General features: G+C 47.1%; 1 protein-coding gene across 1 annotated transcript; it reads left to right on the top strand.

Annotated features, from left to right (window-relative positions):
• The first annotated feature begins 2,037 nt into the window (after window positions 1–2,037).
• On the top strand, window positions 2,038–14,376 carry LOC115134093 (mitogen-activated protein kinase 12-like). Its single transcript, XM_029667733.2, has 12 exons — window positions 2,038–2,249; window positions 4,357–4,486; window positions 4,968–5,026; window positions 5,236–5,347; window positions 5,476–5,505; window positions 8,838–8,885; window positions 9,242–9,356; window positions 10,641–10,712; window positions 10,953–11,032; window positions 11,128–11,206; window positions 13,072–13,245; window positions 13,721–14,376. The coding sequence occupies exons 1-12, from the start codon at window positions 2,131–2,133 to the stop codon at window positions 13,786–13,788; spliced, it is 1,086 nt and encodes a 361-aa protein (XP_029523593.1). The 5' UTR covers window positions 2,038–2,130; the 3' UTR covers window positions 13,789–14,376.
• Window positions 14,377–19,770: the final 5,394 nt, after the last annotated feature.

Genomic DNA, 19,770 nt, shown 5'->3' with positions numbered 1-19,770 from the left:
ATGTTTCTTTTACTTGAACTCTGTGAAGCATTTATTTGGGCTGCAATTTCTGAGGCTGGTAACTCTAATGAACTTATCTTCTGCAGCAGAGGTAACTCTGGGTCTTCAATTCCTGTGGTGGTCCTCATGAGAGCCAGTTTCATAGAGCTTGATGGTTTTTGCGACTGCACTTGAAGAAACTTTCAAAGTTCTTGACATTTTCCGTGTTGACTGACCTTCATTTCTTAAAGTAATGATGGATTGTCGTTCCTCTTTGCTTATTTGAGCTGTTCTTGGGCTATGTTCTGTATACTCCCCTTGTCACAACAACTGATTGGCTCAAACGCATTAAGAAGGAAAGAAATTCCACTTAACTTTTAACAAGGCACACCTGTTAATTTAAATGCATTCCAGGTGACTACCTCATGAAGCTGGTTGAGAGAATGCCAAGAGTGTGCAAAGCTGTCATCAAGGCAAAGGATGGCTATTTGAAGAATCTCAATTATATAATATATATACTTTTTCGTTACTACATGTGTTATTTCATAGTTTTGATGTCTTCACTATTATTCTACAATGTAGAAAATATTCAAAATAAAGAAAAACCCTTGAATGAGAAGGTGTTCTAAAACATTTTACCGGTAGTGTATATATGTCACAGCAGCCATAATACTGACCACTTAGTGCTTCATTGCACAAATAGAACACCACAACATTGTTGTAGGTCATGATAACATTCTATCTATTGCCTACATTTTCCAGGAAGCTTCAAAACTTTTGTGGAATTTGCTTTTGTGGCTTGTTCCTTGGTCACTTGAATTTCTTTAACTTTTGATATGTTATGGCTCAAAGTTAGCTGTTCATAATATTGAAAAAACCATTCCATTAAAATAATATTTTTGGAAGTTGGAATGTTTTACTCGGAGGTAAAAAGCAAAACTGTGTGCACTAATCAAACGGCTTGTCTTCTCTTGGGCAGAGCTCAAGTCTGTTAATATTGATCAGTTGGAAAGGAAGAAAGGAAAAAGAAAGGAAAAAACGTTGATTATAATAGTACAGACTATCCTAAAGTTATAATCCCTCACAAAAGCCAATGAGATTCTTACATTATTGTTTTTATTTCTTTGTTATTAAAGTAGATATGATATTCAATATATTTTCTTCTGAGAGCTTCCTCTATATGTGAATTGTAGTCAGTAAACTTCAACAAAAATCTATATTGGCTGTTGTCACTTTATGCACACCCATGCATAGGCCTACATATGCACAACAGTATAGTCTACATTGATTTATATTCCAGCTTGTCTCTTCATGTCTAGGTTATGTAACATTGCATGTGAACTATTGATGTTGCTCATGTTAAACAGTAAATACTAGAGCCTGCCACACCTACCATAAAATATATTTTCTTTGTTTCTTTGCAGAAATGTTCAGAAAAAAAGACGAAGCAATTTTATTTAACTATTTCAAGATATGCTGTTTCTTCCAAACATGTTGGACAAGTTTGTGCAGTGTATCCTGGTATTGTGTATATTATGTCTGTTCCTCAGGCCTACACACAACTTTTCGAGTCTCTCCAACCAACCTTGGCGCGGTGGGAGGAATGTCTGTACCCTTGTGGACTCCTCAATGCACATGTCCCAGCAAGCCCTGAATACACTACACTGTAGGCTACACCTCAACATGGCCAATGCAGAAAGCCATATAATGGAGCAGCAACATCAAACAGGCCTGTAAAGATTGAATTTACACACAGTCATACTTGTATTCTGTCCTGGGTTTGACTTGTATACCATTCATATTCCGATCTTCCAGGTTATATAGTTATCTAATAATAGGGTGCTTTCTTGAATCTATATTCTACTCTGCAGACATGGGAAAATGACAAACTTGTCACCGTTTATTTGTCCAAACAGAACTCATACAACATTAATCAGCAGTTATATTGTGCACACAGCAGTGGATGTGTTGTCACACCACGCTTCATAAGACGCGGGAGTGGCTGTGCTCTGGTTGACCCCTGCAGGCGGCGCCTAGTTGCGCGTTACGAGAATTTCAAGAACGCATAGGTAGGACAATGGGTGTGTAAACGAAACTGGGAAATCACCTCTTGGGATACATAGTGAATTTGTTAAAAAGTGGTCAAATAAGATGTCGAGCCGGACCAGACCTGGCTACTGTCGCCAGGACGTGAACAAAACCACCTGGGAGGTACCGGAGCAGTACCGGGAGCTGAAACAGGTGGGGACGGGGGCTTACGGTACAGTCTGGTAAGTGTCTTGGCAACTGGGGTCGAAAGAGATGTAACAACTAACGTTATGTATGTCTTGGTGCACTTTGACATAGTTTAGGTTATTCTAAATGTTATATACCTAAAGCGGCGTGGTTAAATTTCGCATGTAACTAGGTTTTGTTTGTTCTCAGTTCGAGAGAAAACAGCACCTCTTGAGTTTCACGCCAAAGCGAGGGGCACTTCCTTATTTGAGGGCAGATTTCTCTGTATCACCTCAACCCATTTGGACATTTCACAGCCTTTTTACGTTCTCATCTCACTGGTCTTTGGAAGTGCCCATCTTGAATAGGATACTCATTCTAATAATGTAGGCTAAACTACAGCCTAGAATAGAATGGCAATATGTATGAAACTCAAAAATTAAACTAAGTGTGTATTATTCCTACATCACTGAAAAGTTAAACGCTCAGAAACAGATCTTTAAATAATATACGCATTGCCATTGCACTGTAGTCACATTACCTTTTTGTGACTGGCAGCATAGGTCCTTACACTGAGTACAACAGTATGAATCATAATGCATATAAAAACTAGTGGTCAAACAGGGAAATGGTTCCAATCGTTTTTGCAACATTCATTTTTTTAAATATATTATACACTGCTCAAAAAAATAAAGGGAACATTAAAATAACACATCCTAGATCTGAATGAATGAAATATTCTTATTAAATGCTTTTTTCTTCACATAGTTGAATGTGCTGACAACAAAATCACACAAATTTCCAATGGAAATCAAATTTATCAACCCATGGAGGTCTGGATTTGGAGTCACACTCAAAATTAAAGTGGAAAACCACACTACAGGCTGATCCAACTTTGATGTAATGTCCTTAAAACAAGTCAAAATGAGGCTAAGTAGTGTGTGTGGGTGAGGGATCTCCTCCCAGACCTGGACTAAAGCATCCGCCAACTCCTGGACAGTCTGTGGTGCAGCGTGGCGTTGGTGGATGGAGCGAGACATGATGTCCCAGATGTGCTCAATTAGATTCAGGTCTGGGGAACGGGTGGGCTAGTCCATAGCATCAATGCCTTCCTCTAGCAGGAACTGCTGACACACTCCAGCTACATGAGGTCTAGCATTGTCTTGCATTAGGAGGAACCCAGGGCCAACCGCACCAGCATATGGTCTCACAAGGGGTCTGAGGATCTCATCTCGGTACCTAATGGCAGTCAGGCTACCTCTGGCGAGCACATGGAGGGCTGTGCGGCCCCCCAAAGAAATGCCACCCCACACCATGACTGACCCACCACCAAACCGGTCATGCTGGAGGATGTTGCAGGCAGCAGAACGTTCTCCACGCCGTCTCCAGACTCTGTCACGTCTGTCACGTGCTCAGTGTGAACCTGCTTTCATATGTGAAGAGCACAGGGCGCCAGTGGCGAATTTGACAATCTTGGTGTTCTCTGGCAAATGCCAAACGTCCTGCATGGTGTTGGGCTGTAAGCACAACCCCCACCTGTGGACGTCGGGCCCTCATACCACCCTCATGGAGTCTGTTTCTGACCGTTTGAGCAGACATGCACATTTGTGGCCTGCTGGAGGTCATTTTGCAGGGCTCTGGCAGTGCTCCTCCTTGCACAAAGGCGGAGGTAGCGGTCCTGCTGCTGGGTTGTTGCCCTCCTACGGCCTCCTCCGTGTCTCCTGATGTACTGGCCTGTCTGCTGGTAGCGCCTCCATGCTCTGGACACTACGCTGACTGACACAGCAAACCTTCTTGCCACAGCTCGCATTGATGTGCCATCCTGGATGAGCTGCACTACCTGAGCCACTTGTGTGGGTTGTAGAGAGTTGTCCAGAGTTGTCAACTGGCTGAATGCCAAAATGTAACAAAAGATCTACTCAGCCTTCCAATGTGGTTCATTTGTATTTGTTGTGAGTTGTACTACAAAGAAGCATCGCTTTCTATGTTTGGCTGGGAAATGGTGTACAGGCGGTGGGAAGGGATGTTTAAAAATGGAATTAACCTGATTCTGCAATTGTATAGGACTCAAAGCTTAAATTAAAGTTTTAAATCACCTTTTGAGGACCTTCTTCTTTCTTTCTCCCTCCAACACCTCAACCTCATCTCCATGTCTGTCTCCAGCTCTGCGGTGGACTTCAGGACAGGGACCACGGTGGCCATTAAGAAGCTCCACAGGCCCTTCCAGTCTGAGCTCTTTGCTAAGAGGGCCTATCGGGAGCTGAGGCTGCTCAAACACATGAAACATGAAAATGTAAAATCTGCAAGCCTATAGTCCAAAATCAACTCTTATCCTGTTTCAATGCATTACTTTAGTCATTGAGGTTTGTTGTCCTCAAGGTGTTTCCCACCCTGAGTGACACTAAGTAATTGCAATCAAGTAGGACAGCTGGTGTTTTAATAATAATATATTTTTTAAACTTGCTCACCCACAGAACAGCAAAATAAAAAGGAAAATTATAAATGTTTCAACAAGAACATAACTGTATATTAATATCAATCTCTTCCCGTTGAGCCAGTTACCGAAAGGTCGCTGGTTAGAATCCCTGAGCAGGCTAGGTGAAAAATCTGTCAATGTGCCCTTGAGCAAGGCAATTATCCAGAGCGACTTACAGGAGCAATTAGGTTTAAGAACATCTGTTTAGTGACTTACATGTAAATGTAGCATATAATATATCAAATACAACCCTTATTAAATACCTCATGAGTTGTTTCTGTTCTCTCCCTGGGACCAGGTTATTGGCCTTGTCTATGTATTCACTGCAGACCTCTCCTTGGACAGATTCCATGACTTGTGAGTACACTTGTGTTTTCATATTTGGGCACAATAGCTCACGAACCTCAAGTAAACTAAAACAGGAGACACAATATCCACATTCCACCCATTGGATTTTTAGCCAAGTCTTTGTTCCATCTTTCCTCTTCATGTTGGTTGGTTATTGTGAAGATAATAGACATTTTAGTCTCTCGGAATCTGTCCCTCCCTCCCTCGCTGTCTCTCAGCTATCTGGTGATGCCCTTCATGGGAACAGATCTGGGGAAGTTGATGAAGTTACAGAATCTCTCGGAGGACAAAGTACAGTTCCTGGTGTATCAGATGCTGAAGGGACTCAAGGTGTGTCTCACATAGCTACAAACAATCTCATAGATCCATATTTCTACACATGCAGTCCATAAATACAACTTGGTTTGGCCCTACTGCTGTATGTTATTGATGGAGATTGTTGTCGTCTTTCATTACAGTATATCCATTCTGCTGGCATCATTCATAGGGTGAGTGAATCTCCTTTTTCCTGTGTGTATCAAATCAAAGTGTATTTGTCACGTGTGCCGAATACAACAGGTGTAGACCTTACGGTGAAATGCTTACTTACAGGCTCTAACCAATAGTGCCAAAAAATAGGTAAGTAAAAAATAAAAACAACAGTGAAAAATAACAGTCGCGAGGCTATATACAGTCGCGAGGCTATATACAGTCGCGAGGCTATATACTGTAGCGAGGCTATATACAGTAGCGAGGCTATATACAGTAGCGAGGCTACATACAGACACCGATTAGTCAGGCTGATTTGAGGTAGAATGTACATGTAGATATGGTTAAAGTGACTATGCATATATGATAAACAGAGAGTATCAGCCGTGTAAAAGAGGGGTTGGGCAGGGGGGGGCACACAAAGCAAATAGTCTGGGTAGCCATTTGATTACCTGTTCAGGAGTCTTATGTCTTGGAGGTAAAAACTGTTGAGAAGCCTTTTTCTCCTTGACTTGGCACTCCGGTACCGCTTGCCATGCGGTAGTAGAGAGAACAGTCTATGACTGGGGTGGCAGGGGTCTTTGACCATTTTTAGGGCCTTCCTCTGACACTGCCTGGTGTAGAGGTCCTGGATGGGAGGCAGCTTAGTCCCAGTGATGTACTGTGCTGTACGCACTACCCTCTGTGTTGTGCCTTGTGGTCGGAGGCCGAGCAATTGCTGTACCAGGCAGTGATGCAACCAGGCAGGATGCTCTCGATGTTGCAGCTGTAGAATCTTTTGAGGATCTCAGGACCCATGCCAAATCTTTTTAGTTTCCTGAAGGGGAATAGGCTTTGTCATCCCCTCTTCACGACCGTCTTGGTGTGTTTGGACCATTCTAATTTGTTGGTGATGTGGACACCAAGGAACTTGAAGCTCTCAACCTGCTCCACTGCAGCCTCGTCAATGAGAATGGGGGCGTGCTCGGTCCTCCTCTTCCTGTAGTCCACAATCATCTCCTTAGTCTTGGTTATGTTGAGGGATAGGTTGTTATTCTGGCACCACCTGGCCAGGTCTCTGACCTCCTCCATATAGGCTGTCTCGTCATTGTCGGTGATCAGGCCTACCACTGTTGTCATCTGCAAACTTAATGATGGTGTTGTAGTCGTGTCTGGCCATGCAGTCGTGGGTGAACAGGGAGTACCGTAGGGGACTGAGCATGTACCCCTGGGGGGGTCCAGTGTTGAGGATCAGCGTGGCAGATGTTGCTACCTACCCTCACCACCTGGGGGCGGCCTGTCAGGAAGTCCAGGATTCAGTTGCAGAGGGAGGGGTTTAGTCCCTGGATCCTTAGCTTAGTGATGAGCTTTGAGGGTACTATGGTGTTGAACCCTGAGCTGTAGTCAATGAATAGCATTCTCACAAAAGTGTTCCTTTTGTCCAGGTGGGAAAGGGCAGTGTGGAGTGCAATAGAAATTGCATCATCTGTGGATCTGTTTGGGTGGTATGCAAATTGGAGTGGGTCTATGGTTTCTGGGGTAATGTTGTTGATGTGAGCCATTACCAGTCTTTCAAAGCCCTTCATGGCTACAGACACGAGTGCTACGAGTCTGTAGTCATTTAGGCAGGTTGCCTTTGTGTTCTTGGGCACAGGGACTATGGTGGTCTACTTGAAACATGTTGGTATTACAGACTCAATCAGGGACATGTTGAAAATGATAGTGAAGACACCTGCCAGTTGGTCAGCACATGCCCGGAGCACACGTCCTGGTAATCCGTCTGGCCCCGCAGCCTTGTGTATGTTGACTTTTTTAAAGGTCTTACTCACGTCGGCTACGGAGAGTGTGATCACACAGTTGTCCGGAACAGCTGATGCTCTCATGCATGCCTCAGTGTAACTTGCCTCGAAGCGAGCATAGAAGTGATTTAGCTCGTCTGGTAGGCTCGTGACACTGGGCAGCCCGCGGCTGTGCTTCCCTTTGTAGTCTGTAATAGTTTTCAAGCCCTGCTACATAAGACGAGCATCGGAGCCGGTGTAGTATGATTCAATCTTAGCCCTGTATTGACGCTTTGCCTGTTTGATGGTTTGTCAAAGGGTATAGAAGGATTTCTTCCGGGTTAGAGTCCCGCATCTTTAAAGCGGCAGCTCTACCCTTTAGCTCAGTGTGAATGTTGCCTGTAATCCATGGCTTCTGGTTGGGTTATGTACGTACAGTCACTGCGGGGACAACGTCCTCGATGCACTTATTGATAAAGCCACTGATGGATGATGTCAATGCCATCGGAAGAATCCCGAACATGTTCCAGTCTGTGATAGCAAAACAGTCTTGTAGTTTAGCATCTGCTTCATCTGACCACTTTTTTTATAGACCGAGTCACTGGTGCTTCCTGCTTAAATTTTTGCTTATAAGCAAGAATCAGGAGGATAGAGTTGTGGATGGATTTACCAAATGGAGGGCGAGGGAGAGCATTTGGTAGAACTGATTTAAGTTTCCCTGCATTAAAGTCTCCGGCCACTAGGAGCGCTGCCTCTGGTTGAGTGTTTTCCTGTTTGTTTATTTCCTTATACAGCATCTGTCTGTGGCGGCAAATAAACAGCCACGAAAGTATTGCTGAAAACTCAAGTAGTGTGGCCTACAATTTATTACAATATACTCTACTTCAGGCGAGCAAAATCTAGAGACTTCCATAGATTTCGTGCACCAGCTGTTGTTTATAAATATGCACAGACCCCCCCCCCGTCTTACCAGAGTGTGCTGTTCTATCTTGCCGGTGCAGCGTATATCCCTCTAGCTGAATATCCATGTCATCATTCAGCCACGATTCCGTGAAACATAAGATATTACAGTTTTTGATGTCCTGTTGGTAGGATATTCGTGATCCTACCTCGTCTAATTCATTGTCCAATGATTGCACGTTGGCAAGCAATATTGACGTAACGGCAGCTTTCCCACTTGCCTCCTGCGGGTCCTCACGAGGCATCCCGCTCTGTGTCCTCTAAACCTGCGTCTCCTCGTCTTGCAAATTACGGGGATGTTGGCCGTGTCGGGTGTTTGGAGAATGTCCTGTGCTTCCTGCTTGTTGAAGAAAAAATATTTTGTCTAATCTGCGGTGAGTGATCTCTGTCCTGATATCCTGAAGCTCTTTTTTTGCCCTAAGATACGGTTGCAGAAACATTATGTACAAAATAAGTTACAAATAACACACACAAAAACACATAATATCACAATTGGTTGGGCGCCTGTAAAACTGCTGCCATTTCTTATGGCGCCATTTTCACACGTGCGTGTGTATGCACGAGCCTGTGTAATGCAAGTGTGCGTGCGTGTGTGAGGCCCCGCAAAATGACCCACTTAATGTTTGTATCTGCAGGACCTCAAACCTGGGAATCTGGCTGTTAACCAGGAATGTGAGCTCAAGGTACACAGTCACACACACAGTGCTCTGAAAACCTAAATAAACATTCCACCATTGTGTCCAGCTCCACTGTCAATAACTCAGTCTGTGGCTTAACGGCCTCTGCACAGGCCAACAGACAACATTTCACTCTGTTGTCATGGTTTGATGTTTGAGCACAGTTTTGCAATAATAATAACTTGCATAGTATTTAGTAGTCATAAACTGTCCCATTGATGTGCAATTTATTATTAGTAGGACTGATTTTGTAGATAGCATGTGGTTGTTTTACCTTAATTGAATGAAGAGCGTGTCTGCTGAATGACTCAAATGTAAATGTGTTGTCCAGTAATAATAGAAGCATGTTGTGTCTGTGTCAGATCCTGGACTTTGGATTGGCGCGGCAGGCTGACAGTGAGATGACTGGCTACGTAGTGACTCGCTGGTACAGAGCCCCAGAGGTCATCCTCAGCTGGATGCACTACACCCAGACTGGTCAGTACACTACGCAAAACTAATCTTAATTGGTCCAGGATTTGTGTTTGTAAGCCACTGATGGTTAAGGCTAATACTGGGATACATACAATTGATCCTAGATTGGATCCTCTACAAGGATGTAAAGTAATCTGAGTGGACTACGTAGATGACCGTGTCTACTGAATGCATTGCATACTGTATGTAGTGTACATTGAAGCCTATGGATGATGGTAGAATGTCCATTAGGTGGTGCTCTGTTCTGTATTTCTTCCTGGTGATAAATGCACTCAAACATGGTTTTATCAGCTCTGAACACCAGTCATGTTAATTGAGGTCCTTTCTACCAAAAACTGTATATTAATGACTGCCTTGTCAGGAAACTTAAGGAGAGAGATGCTGCTTACAAACACAGCAAGGTGACCAGGGATAATTGTATGGTTAAACAGTACAGATATGATCTACGGACAATGCAATCGCCATTACACTGCCCTCATCCACCTGGACAAAAGGAATGCATATGCGAGGATGCTGTTTGTCTGCAGCTTGGCCATAGTGCACTCTAAGCTCACCACAAAGCTTACGGCACTGGGACTGAACTCCTCTCTATGCAATTGGTTCCTGGACTTCCTGACGGGCCGTCTTCAGGTGGTAAAGGTAAGCAACATTACCTCCTCCGCTCTAATCCTCAACACGAATGCGTCCTCAGTCCCCTCCTGTACTCCCTAATACCCACGACTGCATGGCCTCACACAGTTCCAACTTGGTGGTGGCACGACAGTAGTAAGCCTGATTACCAACAACAACGAGACGGCCTACAGACACACACTGACAGCGTGGTGCCAGGTAAACAACCTCTCCCTCAATGTCAGCAAAACAAAGGAGCTGATTGTGGACTTCAGGAGGAACCACGTTTGGCACGCCCCCATCCTCATCAACTGTTCCTCAGCAGTTTGAATCGGTCAAACCACACAGACACCTTGGTGCAGAAGGCACTACATCGACTCTTCACCCCCTGGAGGCTGAAGAAATGTGTCCTGTCCCCGATGGCCTTCAGTGTTCTACAGTATCACCATTGAGAGCATTACCCCCCAAAAATGAACATTTACCCTGCCCCTCCCCCAATGTATATTTATTGTTGTAAATATATTTTTTCATTCACTTTTCTTTTTGACCTGCACTGTTGGAGCTCAGAGTTTAAGAATTTCACTGTATCCTGCAATTACATCTGTGACCCTGTTCATGTGACTAATAAACTCATCTGATGTAATCAGTTAACAGTATTCTCCCCTTTTCTTCTCTTAGTGGACATCTGGTCAGTGGGCTGCATCATGGCAGAGATGCTGTCGGGAAAACCACTGTTCAAAGGCAATGACCGTATCCTGATTTGACATGATCTGACCTGCCCCTGAGCCTTCCCATCCACTGTTGCACAATACACTTATACAATTCTATTACTGTGGTTAATGCTGTTTATTGTGGAATCATGCGTGTTTCCATTTGTACTTTTCAGTTTACCTGACTATAACTAGATTCTACCCCAGGTGGTTCTGTTTCACCTTTACTGTAGATATTATGTGTTCACTATGTAGTTTGACCTTGACCTGTGGAGCACAGACCTGGATCAGCTGACTGAGATCATGAAAATCACCGGGACGCCCACTCAGGACTTCATCACCAAACTGCAGTCTCAGGATGTGAGTCATACACATACTGTACTTGCAGGCCAAACACATGTATGCCGACATACACATTGGCCTTAATTTAAATATATTGACATTCTATTTCTCAGGCAAAGAACTATGTCAAAAGCCTTCCCAAAGTGCAAAAGAAAGACCTTCAGGAACTCTTTTCCAAAGTCAACCCACAGGGTAAAACTATCACCATCGCATATAGTGAATCTGCAGAATCCCATTGGCATGACTACTGTGTGCTGTCTTTATCTCTGTCTTTATCTCTCTGTTTAGATGTACAGTGGGTCAAAAAAGTATTTAGTCAGCCACCAATTGTGCAAGTTCTCCCACTTAAAAAGACGAGAGAGGCCTGTAATGTTCATCATAGGTACACTTCAACTATGACAGACAAAATTTGGGGAAAAAATCCAGAAAATCACATTGTAGGATTTTTAATGAATTTATTTGCAAATTATGGTGGAAAATAAGTATTTGGTCAATAACAAAAGTTTATCTCAATACTTTGTTATATACCCTTTGTTGGCAATGACAGAGGTCAAACGTTTTCTGTAAGTCTTCAAGGTTTTCACACACTGTTGCTGGTATTTTGGCCCATTCCTCCATGCAGATCTCCTCTAGAGCAGTGATGTTTTGGGGCTGTTGCTGGGCAACACGGACTTTCAACTCCCTCCAAAGATTTTCTATGGGGTTGAGATCTGGAGACTGGCTAGGCCACTCCAGGACCTTGAAATGCTTCTTACGAAGCCACTCCTTCGTTGCCCGGGCGGTGTGTTTGGGATCATTGTCATGCTGAAAGACCCAGCCACGTTTCATCTTCAATGCCCTTGCTGATGGAAGGAGGTTTTCACTCAAAAGCTCACGATACATGGCCCCATTCATTCTTTCCTTTACACGGCTCAGTCGTCCAGACAGGCCTGGACATGTACTGGCTTAAGCAGGGGGACACGTCTGGCACTGGCGGCGTAGTGTGTTACTGATGGTAGGCTTTTTTACTTTGGTCCCAGCTCTCTGCAGGTCATTCACTAGGTCTGCCCGTGTGGTTCTGGGATTTTTGCTCTCCGTTCTTGTGATCATTTTGACCCCACGGGGTGAGATCTTGCGTGGAGCCCCAGATCGAGGGATATTATCAGTGGTCTTGTATGTCTTCCATTTCCTAATAATTGCTCCCACAGTTGATTTCTTCAAACCAAGCTGCTTACCTATTGCAGATTGTCTTCCCATTCTGGTGCAGGTCTACAATTTTGTTTCTGGTGTCCTTTGACAGCTCTTTGGTCTTGGCCATAGTGGAGTTTGGAGTGTGACTGTTTGAGGTTGTCTTTTATACTGATAACAAGTTCAAATAGGTGCCATTAATACAGATAACGAGTGGAGGACAGAGGAGCCTCTTAAAGAAGAAGTTACAGGTCTGTGAGAGCCAGAAATCTTGCTTGTTTGTAGGTGACCAAATACTTATTTTCCACCATAATTTGCAAATAAATTCATTAAAAATCCTGCAATGTGATTTTCAGGATTTTTTTTCCTTCTCATTTTGTCTGTCATAGTTGAAGTGTACCTATGATGAAAATTACAGGCCTCATCTTTTTAAGTGGGAGAACTTGCACAATTGGTGGCTGACTAAATACCCTTTTGCCCCACTGTATGTATTCCCTCTGTTCTGTTTAGATGTATGTATTCCCTCTGTTCTGTTTAGATGTATGTATTCCCTCTGTTCTGTTTAGATGTATGTATTCCCTCTGTTCTGTTTAGATGTATGTATTCCCTCTGTTCTGTTTAGATGTATGTATTCCCTCTGTTCTGTTTAGATGTATGTATTCCCTCTGTTCTGTTTAGATGTATGTATTCCCTCTGTTCTGTTTAGATGTATGTATTCCCTCTGTTCTGTTTAGATGTATGTATTCCCTCTGTTCTGTTTAGATGTATGTATTCCCTCTGTTCTGTTTAGATGTATGTATTCCCTCTAAGTGTATTGAGACTGTGATGATGTACTTTAAAATGACATTTTACTTGATTTTATTCAATATCTCCCTTCGTTTCATCTCCAGCGGTGACAGTTATAGAGTGCATGCTGCTGCTCGACCCAGAGAGTAGGGTGATGGCGGCAGAGGCCCTCGCCCTGCCATACTTCTCAGAGTTTAGAGAGCCAGAGGAGGAGACTGAGGCCCAGCCTTACGACCACTCGGTAGACAACTCTGACTTGTCCCTGGAACAGTGGAAACGTAAGGAGGAGAGGAGGGGTGTATTCATTAGGCACCAAACAGAAGAAAACAGACTGAAACAGGGAGAGATTACCTGAACTTGTCCAATAGCAACGATTGTTTTTGTTTTCCATTTGCAAAACGTTTGCTACTGTGTGCCGTAATGAATACAACCCAGGACAGAGGGGGAAGACGTGTCAATAGGGACCAGTTTGTTTTCATTGGTTAACATTATTATATGAAACCATTATTGAAGGCATTTTTAAAGGATATCCAGTGGTCTTGTTTGCTGTGGAAGTCGTCACGCTGTGCAGGCCTCCCTGGAATAGGGACTTATTCTTTAGGATGTTTGTGTTGCTGATGGGTTTTACAGTGAGCTTCTGCAATATGCACATTTGCAGGATTTCATTCTCTACAATGAATTTCAATGAAAATCCTTCTATATGTAAACACTGTTATTTATGTCTTCTCTCTTCCTCCATTTGTTTGTTCACAGGTCACATGTTCACAGAGATCTTGTCTTTCCAGCCCCAAGTGGTTGAGTCCAGGGAAACCGCACTGTAAGGTGAAGCGTCGCACATGGAAACCAACCCCCACCCACCATTTGTTTTAACAAGTGTCCTCCTCTGTTAATCCAACATTCTCAGACTGTAATGTTTGTATGTGTTTACTCCTCACGTGTGTATATTTTCAGCTATTTTCATACCACTCTTGTTGGCTCCTGGATCAAGCGCTTGTCAAGACAGCGATTTTTGTCATTTAGGATAAGACGTTGTTTGTCCTTTGACTATAATTCTAGGACGTTTCCGTGTGTGTGTAGCTGTGTAGTCTAAACATGTCTGTGACCCCTACTGATGTTTCCTTAACCTTCCTTTTATCACCTTAATGAACAATGGTACAGGTCCAAACATCTGAAACCATTTACTAAAGTGTGAGCACAGCAGCAGTTATTTGATGACACAGTTTGCAGACACATAAAAACCATTGGTGGTCTGCAAAACGTTGCACAATTTTTTAACAGCCGTTTACTGTAATTTTGCTTACATTGGATATATATTTTTATTAAAACACCATTGTTTAAAGACGTGTTTTTTTTCATGCATACCTCTTTGTAGATATTTATATAAAGGATAATCCACCTGACTAAGTCAACTCTTTTGTGAGAAATGCTTTTGTGTTTTGTGTTCCCTTTGCCATCTCTTGTTGGATACAAACCTGTATTGCTGCTTTCAAGATTGGTACAATAAGGACGCTTCTTACCCCCCAAATATGGTCATTTCCTATCAGATAACAGTAGAGGGCAGCACCTTCACAAAAACAGATGTTTTCCAAGGACAGACGTGGCTCCCAGTATTATTGTACTCGACAGTTTCCTCTTCATTTATCAAACATCAAATCAAATGTATTTATATAGCCCTTCGTACATCAGCTGATATCTCAAAGTGCTGTACAGAAACCCAGCCTAAAACCCCAAACAGCAAGCAATGCAGGTGTAGAAGCACGGTGGCCAAAACCTAGGAAGAGAGGAACCAGGCTATGTGGGGTGGCCAGTCCTCTTCTGGCTGTGCCGGGTGGAGATTATAACAGAACATGGCCAAGATGTTCAAATGTTCATAAATGACCAGCATGGTCCAATAATAATCACAGGCAGAACAGTTGAAACTGGAGCAGCAGCACGGCCAGGTGGACTGGGGACAGCAAGGAGTCATCATGTCAGGTAGTCCTGAGGCATGGTCCTAGGGCTCAGGTCCTCCGAAAGAGAGAATTAGAGAGCGCACACTTAAATTCACACAGGACACCGAATAGGACAGGAGAAGTACTCCAGATATAACAAACTGACCCTAGCCCCCCGACACATAAACTACTGCAGCATAAATACTGGAGGCTGAGACAGGAGGGGTCAGGAGACACTGTGGCCCCATCTGAGGACAGGGCCAAACAGGAAGCATATAACCCCACCCACTTTGCCAAAGCACAGCCCCCACACCACTAGAGGGATATCTTCAACCACCAACTTACCATCCTGAGACAAGGCTGAGTATAGCCCACAAAGATCTCCGCCACGGCACAACCCAAGGGGGGGTGGCCAACCCAGACAGGATGATCACATCAGTGACTCAACCCACTCAGGTGACGCACCCCTCCCAGGGACGGTATGAGAGAGCCCCAGTAAGCCAGTGACTCAGCCCCTGTAACAGGGTTAGAGGCAGAGAATCCCAGTGGAAAGAGGGGAACCAGCCAGGCAGAGACAGCAACGGCGGTTCGTTGCTCCAGAGCCTTTCCACTCCTGGGCCATACTACACTCAATCATATGACCCACTGAAGAGACGAGTCTTCAGTAAAGACTTAAAGGTTGAGACCAAGTTTGCGTCTCTGACATGGGTAGGCAGACCGTTCCATAAAAATGGAGCTCTATAGGAGAAAGCCCTGCCTCCAGCTATTTGCTTAGAAATTCTAGGGACAATTAGGAGGCCTGCGTCTTGTGACCGTAGCGTACGTGTAGGTAGGACCAAATCAGAGAGATAGGTAGGAGCAAGCCCATGTAATGCTTTGTAGGTTAGCAGTAAAACCTTGAAATCAGCCCTTGCCTTAACAGGAAGCCAGTGTAGGGAGGCTAGCACTGGAGTAATATGATCACATTTTTTGGTTCTAGTCATGATTCTAGCAGCCGTATTTAGCACTAACTGAAGTTTATTTCGTGCTTTATCCGGGTAGCCGGAAAGTAGAGCATTGCAGTAGTCTAATCTAGAAGTGACAAAAGCATGGATTCATTTTTCTGCATCATTTTTGGACAGAAAGTTGGACATAACACTCAACACTCAACATAATGAGTGATATTCTGTGTTTCAATCATATCTCAATATTATCTACAGCATGTAGATCCCAAATATATAGCTAATATTGTAAGCCTTTACTTTCCTCAAAATATCAACACGGAGTGTAGAAAACATTAAGAACACCTTAATATTGAGTCGCACCCTACCTTTTGCCCTCAGAACAGCCTCAATTCAAGGTGTCAAAAGCGTTCCACAGGGATGCTAGCCCATGTTGACTCCAATGCTTCTCACAATTGTGTCAAGTTGGCTGGATGTCCTTTGGATGGTGGACCATTCTTGATACACACGGGAAACTGTTGAGCGTGAACCCAGCAGCGTTGCAGTTCTTGACACAAACCTGGCGCCTGGCACCTACTACCGTACCCCGTTCAAAGGCACTTAAATATTTTGTATTGCCATTTCACCCTCTGAATGGCACACATAGATAATCCATGTCTCAAGGCTTACATTTTTTTATTTAACCCGTTTCCTCCCCTTCATCTACACTGATTAAAGTGGATTTTTACAAGTGACATTAATAAGGGATCATGACTTTCACCTGGTCAGTCTGTCATGGAAAGAGCAGGTGTCCTTAATGTTTTGTACACTCAGAGTATCACCATTCATAATTTGAAATCTTTTGAAATCTGATTCTCAGATTCTACTGTTTCTTCAAATTTTCCACCAACTGCAGAATGTAACATGACTGACCCCTGACCTCCAGGATCCTAGGTCCCCTCAACCAGAGGATGTGCATCCTCTCTAAGTTCCCTCTAACCCTTCGGTGAGTGTGTATGTTGTGTTAGCCATCCCTTTAAGGTGCTTGATATGGTTCAGTCAGAAGTCACCAAGTTCTGTTCCCTAGCTCAGACTCGGAAACGGTTTGGAAAACAATTTTTGTACCCTCCTCTACCATCACACCACTGACCACCCCTCCTCTACCGCCCCACCACTGACCACTGCTCCTCTACCGCCCCACCACTGACCACCGCTCCTCTACCGCCCCACCATTGACCACCCCTCCTCTACCGCCCCACCACTGACCACCCCTCCTCTACCGCCCCACCACTGACCACCGCTCCTCTACCGCCCCACCACTTACCACCCCTCCTCTACCGCCCCACCACTGACCACCCCTCCTCTACCGCCCCACCACTGACCACCCCTCCTCTACCGCCCCACCACTGACCACCGCTCCTCTACCGCCCCACCACTTACCACACCTCCTCTACCGCCCCACCACTGACCACCGCTCCTCTACCGCCCCACCACTTCTCCTCTACCGCCCCACCACTGACCACCCCTCCTCTACCGCCCCCACCACTGACCACCCCTCCTCTACCGCCCCACCACTGACCACCCCTCCTCTACCGCCCCACCACTGACCACCCCTCCTCTACCGCCCCCACCACTGACCACCCCTCCTCTACCGCACCACCACTGACCACCCCTCCTCTACCGCCCCACCACTGACCACCCCTCCTCTACCGCCCCCACCACTGACCACCCCCTCTACCGCCCCACCACTGACCACCCTCCTCTACCGCACCACCACTGACCACCCCTCCTCTACCGCCCCACCACTGACCACCGCTCCTCTCACACCCCACCACTGACCACCCCTCCTCTCACACCCCACCACTGACCACCGCTCCTCTACCGCCCCACCACTGACCACCCCTCCTCTCACACCCCACCACTGACCACCGCTCCTCTACCGCCCCACCACTGACCACCGCTCCTCTACCGCCCCACCACTGACCACCCTCCTCTACCGCCCCCACCACCGACCATCGCTCCTCTCCCGCCCCACCACTGACCACCGCTCCTCTACCGCCCCACCACTGACCACCCCTCCTCTACCGCCCCACCACTGACCACCCCTCCTCTACCGCCCCACCACTGACCACCGCTCCTCTACCGCCCCACCACTGACCAACGCTCCTCTACCGCCCCCACCACTGACCACCGCTCCTCCACCACCGCCCCCACCACTGACCACCGCTCCTCTACCGCCCCACCACTGACCACCCCTCCTCTACCGCCCCACTACTGACCACCCCTCCTCTACCGCCCCACCACTGACCACCGCTCCTCTACCGCCCCCACCACTGACCACCCCTCCTCTACCGCCCCACCACTGACCACCGCTCCTCTACCGCCCCCACCACTGACCACCCCTCCTCTACCGCCCCACCACTGACCACCGCTCCTCTACCGCCCCACCACTGACCACCGCTCCTCTACCGCCCCACCACTGACCACCGCTCCTCTACCGCCCCACCACTGACCACCGCTCCTCTACCGCCCCACCACTGACCACCCCTCCTCTACCGCCCACTACTGACCACCGCTCCTCTACCGCCCCACCACTGACCACCGCTCCTCTACCGCCCCACCACCGACCACCGCTCCTCTACCGCCCCACCACTGACCACCGCTCCTCTCACACCCCACCACTGACCACCGCTCCTCTACCGCCCCACCACTGACCACCCTCCTCTGACCACCCCTCCTCTACCGCTCCCCCCACCACTGACCACCGCTCCTCTCACACCCCACCACTGACCACCGCTCCTCTCACACCCCACCACTGACCACCGCTCCTCTCACACCCCACCACTGACCACCCCTCCTCTACCGCCCCACTACTGACCACCGCTCCTCTACCGCCCCACCACTGACCACCGACCTCCTCTACCGCCCCACCACTGACCACCGCTCCTCTACCGCCCCACCACTGACCACCCCTCCTCTACCGCCCCCCCACCACTGACCACCGCTCCTCTCACACCCCACCACTGACCACCCCTCCTCTCACACCCCACCACTGACCACCGCTCCTCTACCGCCCCACCACTGACCACCCCTCCTCTCACACCCCACCACTGACCACCGCTCCTCTACCGCCCCACCACTGACCACCGCTCCTCTACCGCCCCACCACTGACCACCCCTCCTCTACCGCCCCACCCGACCCCCACCACCGACCATCGCTCCTCTCCGCCCCACCCCCACCACTGACCACCGCTCCTCTACCGCCCCACCACTGACCACCCTCTCCTCTACCGCCCCACCACTGACCACCACTCCTCTACCGCCCCACCACTGACCACCGCTCCTCTACCGCCCCACCACTGACCACCGCTCCTCTACCGCCCCACCACTGACCACCCCTCCTCTACCGCCCCACCACTGACCACCGCTCCTCTACCGCCCCACCACTGACCACCCCTCCTCTACCGCCCCACCACTGACCACCGCCCCACCACTGACCACCGCTCCTCTACCGCCCCACCACTGACCACCGCTCCTCTACCGCCCACCACTGACCACCACCGACCACCGCCCCACCACTGACCACCGATCCCCTACCGCCCCACCACTGACCACCGCTCCTCTACCGCCCCACCACTGACCACCGCTCCTCTACCGCCCCACCACTGACCACCGCCCACCACTGACCAACGCTCCTCTACCGCCCCACCACTGACCACCGCTCCTCTACCGCCCCACCACTGACCACCGCTCCTCTACCGCCCACCACTGACCACCGCTCCTCTACCGCCCCACCACTGACCACCGCTCCTCTACCGCCCCACCACTGACCACCGCTCCTCTACCGCCCCACCACTGACCACCACTCCTAGTCCAACGCTCTAATCACTAGGCTACCTGCCGCCCCTGTTCAAGAGCCTGTTAGTGTCAGACTTGATGCACCGGTACCTCT

The sequence above is a fragment of the Oncorhynchus nerka genome, linkage group LG9a (assembly GCF_034236695.1).
Source record: "Oncorhynchus nerka isolate Pitt River linkage group LG9a, Oner_Uvic_2.0, whole genome shotgun sequence".
Lineage (NCBI taxonomy): Eukaryota > Metazoa > Chordata > Actinopteri > Salmoniformes > Salmonidae > Oncorhynchus > Oncorhynchus nerka.
This window is presented reverse-complemented; position numbering and strand designations above follow the sequence as displayed.

Bases quoted from the DNA above. Each gene is read 5' to 3' on its own strand.
- LOC115134093 (XM_029667733.2), top strand. From the start codon at position 2,131: ATGTCGAGCCGGACCAGACCTGGCTACTGTCGCCAGGACGTGAACAAA. The intron at 2,250-4,356 runs GTAAGTGTCTTG...GTCTGTCTCCAG, and splicing joins GGGGCTTACGGTACAGTCTG to CTCTGCGGTGGACTTCAGGA. The intron at 8,886-9,241 runs GTACACAGTCAC...TGTCTGTGTCAG, and splicing joins ACCAGGAATGTGAGCTCAAG to ATCCTGGACTTTGGATTGGC.